The sequence below is a fragment of the Sylvia atricapilla genome, chromosome 3 (assembly GCF_009819655.1).
Source record: "Sylvia atricapilla isolate bSylAtr1 chromosome 3, bSylAtr1.pri, whole genome shotgun sequence".
Taxonomy (NCBI): domain Eukaryota; kingdom Metazoa; phylum Chordata; class Aves; order Passeriformes; family Sylviidae; genus Sylvia; species Sylvia atricapilla.
Genome location: NC_089142.1, coordinates 107,519,219 through 107,531,415, shown reverse-complemented (window position 1 = coordinate 107,531,415; position 12,197 = coordinate 107,519,219). Strand labels below are relative to the sequence as shown.

Here is a 12,197-nt window from a genome sequence, read left to right as displayed (position 1 = left end):
TGGTGTCCCCCTCCAACTGACCTTTCCCTTTTTCCAGTTTTAATCCACTGTTATTTATTCAGCCCTGCTTCCTCCCCCTGCTGCCTGTAGCAATTGCTGTAGCTCTGGGGATAGAGATGGGAAGGTTTCTCTCTCAGAAGCAGAACCCTCAGCAGGTCTGTGCAGCTGTAGGAATGTGTACCACAAGATCCAGCAGTATTTCAGTTTTACACAGAAGTACAGTAAAACACCAACAGAAAAAAACAGAATCTCACCTGCAGAATCAGAGATCTTTGCATTTCTTCCCGAGTTTGAAACAAATTTTGCAGCTCTCACATTGCCCATAGGGAATGATGAGCCTTGAGAAGGTGACACCCCTCAGGCTGCTGGGTGTAAATGCCCTATCTATCTGTGACTCTTTGGCTGTACAGTTGGGAGTTGCAGAGTCACAAAGATTTTTCTCAAGCTGCTTTTGGATTTTAATGTATTCTCAGGCATAGATCTGTTGCTACTGATGTACTGTGTTTGGGAGGGAAGAAATTCTGGCAGTTAGCAGTGTGAAAACCTTTAGAAGAGTAGCACTTTTGCCTTTCGGGCTTTAATAAATTTTAGCAGTCTGAGTCTAGAATTAGATTTACAGCTCTTCCAAAGACGTGGCATTTGTAAGATATTTTGTATGTTCAGATTTTAACACTACTGTAACAGATGAATTAGCAGGTCAGTGTTTGTTAAGAAAATAAAAATCTACTTGGTTTCTTCAACTTTCTGCTGGCAGAAAATAGATTTTCTATGTGAGTGAGTTGCACCTGCTCATCTAGAGCCTGGTTAGAAATTAGCTTTGCTCAGTCTATGCTTCTCCTTTTAAGAAGGGAGAATTTAAATCCTTTAATAAATTTAATCCTTTAATTTAAAAGGATTCAAGCAAGTTTAGGTTCTAACTATGAAAATATATAGCAAAAAAAGAGAAAAACCTAAACAAATGAAGCTTAAATCTGTTTTTCAGTAGTTTAATTAAGTTAGTTTGAAAGTTGAGATTTTTTAAGTGTATTTTGCATCGATTATTCCAGAGTGTCTGGAAGAAGTCTGTTTCAATACTTCAGTGTTGGTTGGCAATCAAAGTTAGACAATTCCTTGTACAGTGTAGGCAGGTCAAGCCAAGCTGATAAATTCAGTGGAGCCATGGTAAAAGATTGATTTCCACAGTGGCTTTGATTTTTGAGGTAATGGTTGGAAAGTGATGAAGGTCTGAAGTAACCAAGTCATTTAATCCATCAACAAGCACGACAGAGTCATAGCCCTCAGTCCCAGAGCTGGGAAGTATTTTAAATATTTATGAGGAAGTACATTGGCAGTTACCATAAGCCCCAAACCACTGTAGGTGGAACATGAGGAGTAAACACCTGTAGGTGTCAAGATGAATGTAAATCTGCTAGGATGAAGTCTCTTCTGATAGAAGGAAAAGCAATTTTATTTGCAATAGCCTGAGCAAAATGAATGTGTCACGCTGTATTTTTACAATCTTTTTTGATTCATGCCATCTTCTCTACACTGCTGCTCTCATTACAAATTACTGCTATGTTTGCTGTCAGCTTTTGCGAAATAAAAAGATACATTTGGCATCAAAAGTAAGTTCCCTGCAGCCATGGAATCTTGGCACACATCTGAATAATTACTTACACCAATATTACATGTTTTACAGGACATTTATTATTGGAGTCCAATTCATTACAAAACCCAGAAATTTACAGGGTTGGAAAGAGGTTGTAAATTGCAGAGCTAACATTACTCCATGGCTTAGAATTAGCAGGAAAAATAGATGCCTGGGGATTTTTTTAAGAAGCAAGTGCCTAAAGTTAAACTCAGTCTATATTTTAGTGAAAATATCTTGGTACTTATCAGCTTTGGAAAATCAAACAGCTAACTTAGATGCCTAAATAGGGACATAGAAATCTAACTCTTGTAAGGACCTAGGAAGAAGAAAAACATGGCTAAGTTTTGTTAAAATATTTTTTTATTATTTAGATATTTTCACTTCCTGATTTTAATTTTATTAGTATGAAAACATTTACATAGGCACTTTAGAGTGTTTTGGAGAATAAAACAACCGTGAATTGCTATGGCAACAAACAGAGGCCACAATTTATTTCACGTCTCTTGCCATGAGAAATTATTTATTATGCATGAGCTTAACTAAACATCTCAGCAAATGTTTGTCTCGCTCGATGATAAAGAGCAACACGTTCTTATCAGCAGCCATAGAGTGTTTCCCAATGTACAGCTTTTGTTAGAAATATATATTGGACACAGAATTCAGCTTCTCTCTCCAGACTAAGACACCAAAATCAAGGGGTTGTGGGTCCCAGCATCTTAGCTCAAACCCTAAACAGAAGGCAGGAGACCTGTCAGGTTTGGATTCCCCTTTCCAGACCCAAAGATTATTCAGATTCCTCTCAAATGGAAACAGAATTAGACCGCTCTCATATTAATCATACCAAATTAACTATATTTTTGTGGGATTTATCTTATTCCAAGTGAAACTAGTTTGCCAGTCGTATGCATGGTGAAATCATGCTTTGGGAAGGAGCAGGATGCTCATCAGTTTGGGGGACATATTGCAGTGGCAGCTGGGGCCTACCTAAAGGATTTGTGTGTGGCATGACTAGGGCAGGATATTCTCAATGGCTGTGAGGTGAGGGAGCATCCCAGAGGGAGGAGGGAATGGGATTTGGCATGTGGCTGGGAGTATCTTGATAGCAGCAGCTGCTTGGAAAGGAAAGAGGAAGGAAGCTGCCTTTGGGAACAGCCCACTCCAGTTTAATGCTTGGAATGGGAGGGAAGTCACCACAACCAGGAATGACCAGAGACACGAGTCTCCTCCCTGCGAGAACCTGCTGTTTTCTAAACAGTCATTTATATCAGCACACAGCTTAAAAGAGAGGGAGAAAAAGAAAAAAAAGAAAAAAAGAAAGCTTTGCATGGCTCTGTATCCCAGTGTATTTGGGGGAAAAAACCCTCTTTTGTTCTGTTTGCAGTTCATTATTTTGATGTATTTTCTAATGGCTGGCTTGCAGGCAGAGCAGTGCTGCTCTGCAGAGTTTGGAGAGCTCCTCCAACTGCACTGTTAGCTGGAAGCTGCTTACGTTCATCAATTGAAGCCAGAGGAAAATGTTGGCAGTAAAAGCAAGAGAGAGAGAGAACTAATTGTTTAAAAAGTGACTAACATTTTTCTGTTTTGTTTTGTTGTTTTTTTCTCCGCTGTTTTTTGTTTTAGCATAACCAGAACCTTTGCATCAGGTAAAACAGAAAAAGTGATCTTTCAGGCACTTAAGGAATTAGGTCTTCCCAGCGGAAAGGTATTTAGTGGTTTTGAATAACTGTTTTTGTATACTAATAAAGTGATGACTCATTCATGTTTTTAGCTGTGATCTAAGTAATTTGCATCACAAAAAGCGTGCTTATTGTGTGTTACTTACTAATCACTGGAGGTTGTTTACTAGAGCCAAAAAGTAATTAAATCTGTATGACACAGAGGTCCTTAAACCTCTTAGAGGAGGCTTCCCTTCTTTTCTGTCACAAACTACCTTTTGTTCATTTATGCAAAGTATATAACCACAAAATCTGCATGTAATAAATTTTTTTGTTGAATTTCTTGGACTCCTCCTGCTCTTTGCTCCTCTCCTTTGGAGAGCTGCTCTCCAGCTCTCTTCCATTTGCAGTGGGAGCCCCTGCCAGCAGCCCCAGAGAGATGATGCCTTAAACTTTTTGGGTTTGGGTTTGATTTGTTTTAAGCATCAGAAAAAAAAAAATAGATTATTTTCCAGCCCTGTGTTTATGTGGGGTTATTGCTACTGTGAGGTTTGAACACGAGCACATCAAACAGATTTATGATGAAGATAAATTTAGAATTACTCTGAGAGAGTACGAAAAAAACCAGGTAAATTTATACTTGGGAAGGAGCTAAACCAGTTCTCAGTCGCTTTTTTCTAATATAAGATATTCTCTTTTGGGAAAAGAGCACATAAGCTCCCTTGTCTGGATGAATGTACCTTTGCATTTTGTTGCAGAATGATGAAATTGAGCCTGCAGCTTTTACTTACGAGAAATTTTATGAGCTCACCCAAAAGATATGTCCCCGAACTGACATAGAGGACCTCTTTAAGAAGATGTAAGTTGAAATTTATTGTAATCTTGCTTTAAAGACATTTTGCTGTATTTTTAGTCCCTAACTAGTAGTGGCAGAACACTGTAAAATTTACCTTGAATCCTAGTAGCATCAGCAACTTTAGAACAAGCTCCAGTCTATGTTTTTCCCCTTCCTCCCTTCTCAGACTGTTAATGTAAAAGTTCACTCTGTGTTTTGGAGCAACTTTTACATGAGTTAAAGGAAGCACCTGGAACTTTTTTTTTTTTTTTTTTTTGCATTGGCTTTACTAATTATTGTAATTTTTAACTTGCTCCTTTAGGTGATTAACAGAGTATGTGAACTAATTAAATTAAGTAAAAAATTTGAAATTTGAAAAGTCTCTTCACCCAATTTATTCTCAGCTGAGGACTTACATGTTGTTTTATGAAGTAATGTTAGCTCAGTGATAGGAGGATATGTTGTGGGAGATATACTGTGCTCAGCATAGACAGTGTGTTTTCTGTGATTGTTCATTTTGAGATTATAGAGCTACTTTCAAATAGAAAATCGTAGGTAGATTTAAAAGTATCAACAATGTCAACATGTAAATCATACCTACTGTAGCATCGTGTATAAAAACTTACATTGTCTAATAAATTCCTTTTCAGCAATGGAGACAAAACTGATTATTTAACGGTAGACCAATTAGTGAGCTTTCTAAATGAAGTAAGCTTTTTCATACATTAACTACCATACAAGTCTGTCTGCAGTGGCTTGCTTCTTCCAATCTTCCCATTGCATGCACCATGCCATTATTTGCTACGCTTCTGATCTGCTGATCTTTCCATTTTGGTAACATCCAGGTGCAAAAATCAGCTCCAGCCGTGTGTGGTGTTGTGCTTTCTACATGTTGGCTTTGCAGTTGCATCTGTTGATCACTTGCTGCTGTGTTGTCATGGTGTGTGTTCTGTGTGTTTTGTGCTTTTTATACTGTTGCACTCAATGCAGTTTCTACTAAAACACACCCAGTATTTTATTGCAGGCAATTATTTTACCTGTAAGCCCCAGCTAAAGATGTCTGCTAGTCCTTCTAGAATAATAGAAAAACTGGAGTAGGCGTTTATAAACAGGAATTTGATTCTCCTCAGCAGTATTATTTCAATCTGTTACAAATCTAAGAGCTAAGAGGATATTTTGAGTTTGTATATGATTTTTAAAATACCATGTGTGCAGCATAAGAGGAAATATTTTTATTGCTGTATTTTGACAATACAGTTGTTGGCAGAAGTATTTAGAATTTCTTGAAAGCAGCATGAGTGTGTGAAGTAGTTCAGTAAACAGTGTGGGGTTGGCTCTTTTCTGTTCTTAAAGCACAGTAAGTTATAGAAAACTGACTCACTTGGAATTCATGTAGTAAATGCACTGTGTGGATTTGACAAGAGCACACCCATGGAAAACAGACACATCCTACTTGGTTTTGTACCAGTAGATTATTGTCCTACCTAATGTAGGAAGCTACCAACCTCTCACTATGTCACATTTTTAGGTGCCTCACCAAAAAAATTTCTCCATTTAAATTTTTTTTACTAGTTACAGTTCAATTTTATATATGTTTATATGTGTATGTTTATTTTTTGAATACTTCATTATGAAGATCCTAGTTGTAAGTTCCCTATATATCAAATTTAGAATATAATTTTATTTTTGGGTGTGGAAGGTGTGCCTAAGTCTTCACTAAACCTGAATTACTTGTAGAAAGGGTATGCAAAAGGAAAAGACAGAGGAAATTAACAGCTTGATTATATAATTGGGGTAAATATAATTGGGCCTTTAGTTCATATCTGTTGGCAAGTTGGAGCACAGGCTTAACCTTATTGCTGTGAGACCTCCTTTTATCACAGCTATTTACACCATTCAGTGTCTAAATGTTTGCAGGGCTGGGGTCAGAGCTAAGGCTTGTCATTTTTGCTTCTGCATTGGTGAGAGAAAGGATAGTGTTGTGATTTAAATTATAAATTATCTCTTTAAAGCACCTCAGCCCCCAATTCACCTGTAGTGCTAGATACATTTTCTGCTTGAAACACATAGCCCTATCCCCACTTTAAACCATGTTAGCTTCTGTTTATTTTTAGTTTCACTATTCATTTTCAGGTAAATGACTGTCTTATCATTATTTTAAAATTGATCTCTAATTGTTTTAGTTTAAAGTATATTTCCTTAAAGCCTAAACTTCTGAAGAAAAGCTGCCAGCATTGGTACAAACCCCCTATCTTCAGTAACTGATTGAAAAATTTAGATTGAGTTGTTATGCTCTCAATTTTATGTTGCTTTATTTAGCAGTTCTTTTTACAGAATTAGAAACCTTATTTCATAGGTAGTATTGGGGAAAAATGCATCTTGTTGACTACATTCATATTAGCAAAATACATTTTGCAACTGGAAATCTTGTGGTTGTCCCCTTTAGTTGACGACCAGAGCTGGGGAAAATTACTGAAGTGTTTTTTCTAGAGGACATTTATTCTGGGGACTGAAACCAGTGCCTTTGGTCTGAGTTGGAGGTCTTTTGGTCTCCAAACACAATTTAAAGTTTCGGCCATAATTTGAAAGGCAGAAAATTACCCAGAATGTGTCCCCTGAAGGGATCATTTCTGTCCCCTTGGCAGCTGGCCAACACTGCAATTAGCAGTGGCATCTAATGCTGGCAAATATAAAAAGGTTATTATCATTACATAGGAGAGGGGAGTTACTTGGCAGAGCAGCTTTTCATGAGACTCTTTAACTTAAATTATTTTGAAGTAACCTCCAAGGCATGCTGCAGAAGATTGAAGTGTTATGGGTTTTTAAGAGAGCATGAGGATATGTGACTGGGTATGAGAGGAGAGTGCACAGTTTTTCTAAACTCCAGTCTCTATTTGACTTTTAAATGCTGCTGGCTGACAGATGATTTAATTGTGCTTCAGCATTAAAGCTTCTGGGAAGTTTTAAAAAACTTAATTGTTGTCATGCACCGAGTATTTTGTCTAGATCTCCTATTTTTAGAGACAAATTTTGGGAAAAAAAAAAAAAAAAAAAAAAAAGGAAAGAAATATAGTAGAAATGGGACTGAAATCACTACCATTGAGATTTGCTCCTGCAGTTCATTTACAGCAATAAAATAACAAGGCAAGTAACAGTTAAAATGGAATTTTCAGTAGTCTCCCCAGAACTCATCCATTCTTTTGGGAAGGAGGTATGGGGAGATCTTTTCCTATTCCCAATTCCTTGCTCTTCCTCCCTCTCTCTCTTCCACTTACTTCCTCTTCCTCCCTCCTTCCCATTCACTATTTCCATCCCCCAGCTGTTCATCTCCCCAAAAGGGCCTTCTCACCACTCCCAGGGAAAATTCAGGAGGCAGAACCGGTTTTAGCACTTTCGACGCTGTGTGTCTCAGTTTGTACCCACTGCAAGGTGCTGGAGGCAGCCTGGGGAGGCTGAATGAGCTTTCTCTCTTTGCAGAACCCTCTGGGCATCCTTTCTCCCCATGATTTTAGTCAGTTCATCCTCATATGGCTGAGGATGCCTGGTGGAAGGGTGCTCTGTCTGGTAGGGTAACCAGAACAATCAAATGCAGCTTTGTTGCGTGTACAAAATTAGTCCTGGAGCATATTACTGTTTGACATGAATTTTCACACTTTAAATTTTGGTCTGCTTTTGTGGCACAAGTTCCCTGTGCCACCAGGCTCTGTGGTGCAGAACGTTTCTCCAAGGGACATTAGAGAACATTATCACTTTTTTAAAGTAGATCTTTATCTGTTGCCGACTTTATTTTTTAAACAAAGTGACCATAATGATACACTTTTGTTCCAATGGAGGATTGATTGTAAGCAATGATCATTGCTACTGGAAGAATATTTTGCTCTTAGCTCCTTCTGATAACTCTGGGACTTTTTTCTGAAGAGGAGACTTTTTGCTTTATCCCATTTATTTTCTTTTGTTTGCTCATTACTAACTGAGGAAGAAAGCAAGTGGAGAAGAGTCCTTTTCTTGAGCGAAGAACCTTCCCTGCCATTTCTTACCATTTTTTGAGGTGGCGCATTGTCACTGATGGTGTGAAGCCTTGTCCTTTGTCACCGTGGATCTGTTGCATGCCAGTGTTGTGGTGTTGTTGGTGTGTGCTGCTGAGCAAGTCATGTCCTGCATCCATCTGCTCTCGTGTCGTGTTCCATCTGAGTTTTCCTGGGCGTCCCAAGAGCCCATCTGGCCTGAACAAACCTGCTGTGTTTACATGCTGCAGACTGCCAGTGGCATTACTTGAAAGATCCCTCCTTAATTGCATGATTGAATTGGCATTGGTTGTAATTTCTTGGAGTTAATTAAGCACGTGCGCCATTGGATTGGTTGTAAGAAAAGAGATTGGATTGGATATTACTTTTCTCATGGGAAAGAAAAAGAAAGAAAGAAAGGGGGGGAAAAAAAAAAAAAGGCCAAAAAAGTTTCCACATAAGGAATTACAGCAAATGCTGATAGTGCTGTGTAAGCCATTGTCTACACCATCCATCCACTCCAAATTATTGATTGCCAATATGGGGGTGGCCTGTTACATCTCTGAATTCTGCTGAAACTAAAGCTTGGAAACTGTGCACCTTCTGGGGTAAAAGAGTGTTTTCACAGTCATATTTATTTCTTTGTTTTGTTGCATCTGCTTACATGTCACTATTCCGTCAGTTCTGGTTTTAATTTTCTTTTAATGGAGAATCAGGCACACAGTGTGCAGCTCTAATCCAGCATGGAGAAAAACCAAAGTTACATAGCATGCTATAAAGTGAAAACATAAAAATTCTGAATTTTATTAGTCAATTACAAGTCACTGCTAAATTGTACCTAAACGTGACATATATTATGAAATCCTAATATTGTAAATTATTGTGAATTGAAGAGATGATGCTGTGAAAGTCTTGTGCATATTTCTTCTAAGAAGCTATGCTGGCTTTTGAATAGTTGAAAACACGATGTTTCCATGATTCACAAATGATCATCCAGTACTTTCATATTTCTAAATTTCAGATTTCTAATTCTGTATTTATAGTATAACTATTTTACTCTTTTGCTTTAGCTGTAGATACTATGTGTGACTTGCATTTTTGCAGAAGCGATTACAGTGCCACCAGTCAAGTCTGTCACTTGCAAAATAAAAGGATTAGAGAGAGAATTTACAAAGGGACATTCAGCTATTTATTTTCAACATCTCATTGCACAGATCCCATGTGCAGTCATTATTTTCATGATAAGCAAGAGTAAGACTAGTTATATGATTGCATTGGAATTTTCTATTTAAAAAATATTTTTGTGATCAAACTGCCTAGGTTTCTTATAAAAGATAAAGTTAATTTTCTATTTAATGCTGAAGTTGCTGTTTAATAGTCTGTAAATTTTAGGGCTGCCTTTTTTTTTTTCTTTTTTTTTCTTTTTTTTTTGTAAATGTCCACTTCTTTCTTTCTCATCTGCAGTAATGAAATGCTCTTGGATGATAGCCATGCACTATATTGTTTTGCTGAATTCCGTTGTTTTCTAACCTTAGCATCAACGAGATCCTCGGCTCAATGAAATTTTATTTCCCTTTTATGACACAAAAAGAGCAATGCAGATTATTGAGACATATGAGCCAGACGAAGACTTGAAGAGGAAAGGTAAATGGGGGAGGGAATTCAGGATTCACTGGGTTTAGGCATTTGGGGAATTTCTTCTGAAGCATTCAGACTTTTAAAATAGAGTTTACAGTTCCTGTGGTCTGGGGACAAGCACTTGTGCAGGCTACTGGACCAGGAAACTGCTCTGCTGAAAAAAAATACCTCCCCCTCAAATTCAGATAGTTTTTACAAGGATTATTACCCTGATCCAGGTTAGAGTGTGGCTGCAAATCCTGATGGAAAAGGGAGAGGCTGGATTGAGTAAATACGGAACAGAGGAGACTCCTTCCAGCAACAAGGCAACGTGCAGGTGGCTGTGGTCAGGGTCTAAAAGAGACTGCAAAGTACAGATACTGTGCAAAAATACAAAAGAAATTGCCATATGCATCCACCTTCTTAGGATATAATCTCTCTAGTGCTTGAGGGCATCAGCCTGGCTCAGAACAGAGTGTTTTAAGTGGGTGAATTGAAAAATGTTCTCTCTGAGCAGAGTTGCAGGAAGTACCTGCAAGGCATCCTCGGGCTGCTCATGCCCTGAGCTGCTGTGAGTGTGGGAGGTGTCAGTGGCTGCACTGAGTTCCCAGCTCTTACCCGTATTGCTGCAGCAGCTGAGTTGGGATCAAGTGCAGAAGTGACAAGCATTGCTTTCCCAACCTGTGCTCCCTGCCCTTTCCACTGGGCTGCTGTTGTGACAAGCAGAGAGGAGACTGCAGCTTTGCAGAGCCCATCCGAACAAGAATCCTCTTTCACAGACATTTAAGCTCATGGATCAAGGTACAAGTATTTGCACATCCAGCAGTGCTGCAGCCTCTGGGGGTGAGGGATGTGCAAAGCAGGCAACAGAAGGAGGCAGCATCTCAGCCTGTCCCAGTAAAGCCTGAGGCTTTCCCTCCCTCTCTAAATTAAATAAATTCTCAAAGTGTTAATTGATTTTTGTCAGCTCTGTCCCATTTTATTTATAATTTTTAAAGACAGTCATCTTTGATTCTTGCTGCTAGTGTATTTTAAATATTTTCCAACATGAGGAAGGTGTGCTAATGTGGCTGCCACCTGTTAGGACGGAAGGTGTGAGCACATATTTTCTGAAGGTGGAAATAAATCTAAAATTGGGAAAAAAAATTCAACCATGGCTAATTATTTAGCTTTTTTTTATTGATTTTATTTCTATCAGGTTTCAATAAATGTGGAAAACTCTTTGCAGACATGAGGTTGTGGAGAATAACTGCAAAACAGTGATAGTCCCTTCTGAGTGTTCCTCCAGGGTTCTCAGCACTGGCTGTCCTCTTCAGCTTCTTTCCCCTTCTTAGATAAAACTTTGCTGTTGAGCAAAATAGTTGAGGACAACCCTTTTTTTCTTTGTTGTTTTTTTTTTGTTGTTGTTGTTGTTGCATTAAATCATGTAATTTAAGAAACAAGGATGAAAAGGACAGTAGCAATAAGCAGCTGACTCTTCCTCAGTCCCATTTCAGTGACAGGAGTGAGTAAAGCCAAATGGGTTAATGCTGGGCAGTTCAGTACCCAGAGTCTGCTCAGGAACACTACAAACCCCAGTTCTGCCTGTGAGTGCAAGTCAAAAATACAGAGTCTGAGCTGTTGAACACGCAGAGCTCTGTTAAGTCACTGAGGTCTCAGCTCTGCTCTGTCTAGAACATTCATCCAGCTGTGACATTTCTCCACAAGATGATGCACTAGGAGCATGGATCATCTGAGACATGCTGTGCTGCTGCTTTAAAGTACGTGGTGATAACAAAATAAAACCATTCTTCAAGTCGAAAATTCCCTTTTGCCCCCTTTCTTTTCATACTCAGGATCAGCCAAGAGGACTTGAGTAAAACATTCTGAAACAGTTCACCTCTGGCTGACACCAAGCACAGAAAGTTTAAGCTCCAGTAGAGGATTTTTTTAGAAAGTTGGGAGTAGAATGGAAACTGGGATCATTCCACTTCTCTGTATAAGAGAAAAATAGACTTAAAGAAAATAAAAATAGGACTGCTGCAACCTTGTCTTAACAATAGCTGAGTGTTCATAAATTACTTCAGTGAAAGCGATGTCAAAATTAGAGCTGGGTAACCATTCCCTGCAGCAGCTCTTTGTGAGTAATCCCTTCTTCCCTATCACAGATAATTTTCATTTTTCAGACTCTTGGCCTCTTTAAAACTGATATTGCCGTACTAATTATTTCTAATTTGGTGTAATTAAAAATTACCCCTTTATTTTTATTTTTTTGTACTTTACTGAAGCATAGACCCCCAGACAGATGAGAGAGGTGTTATGAGTTCTGTGTTCTGAATTCCTGTATGTCCCACATTTATTGTAGATTCCTGTTTTCATTTACAAAGGTATGGACGTAGACAAACTTTAAACTGGGAGGTATTTTAGATTTTCCTAATGCTTTGTAAATGAACCACTGCAAAGACTTTCAGGTACAC

The 12,197-nt window shown here is 38.4% G+C and overlaps 1 protein-coding gene across 3 annotated transcripts in view; it reads left to right on the top strand.

The window, feature by feature from the left end:
• Positions 1 to 12,197, top strand: part of PLCB4 (phospholipase C beta 4) — a 186,766-nt gene that overhangs the window by 116,546 nt on the left and 58,023 nt on the right. For all 3 annotated transcript variants that reach the window (XM_066316540.1, XM_066316541.1, XM_066316542.1), the window contains 4 exons: positions 3,251 to 3,332; positions 4,044 to 4,144; positions 4,771 to 4,828; positions 9,660 to 9,768. In XM_066316540.1, the coding sequence (XP_066172637.1) occupies positions 3,251 to 3,332; positions 4,044 to 4,144; positions 4,771 to 4,828; positions 9,660 to 9,768 (350 nt within the window). The remainder of the gene's footprint in view (positions 1 to 3,250; positions 3,333 to 4,043; positions 4,145 to 4,770; positions 4,829 to 9,659; positions 9,769 to 12,197) is intronic.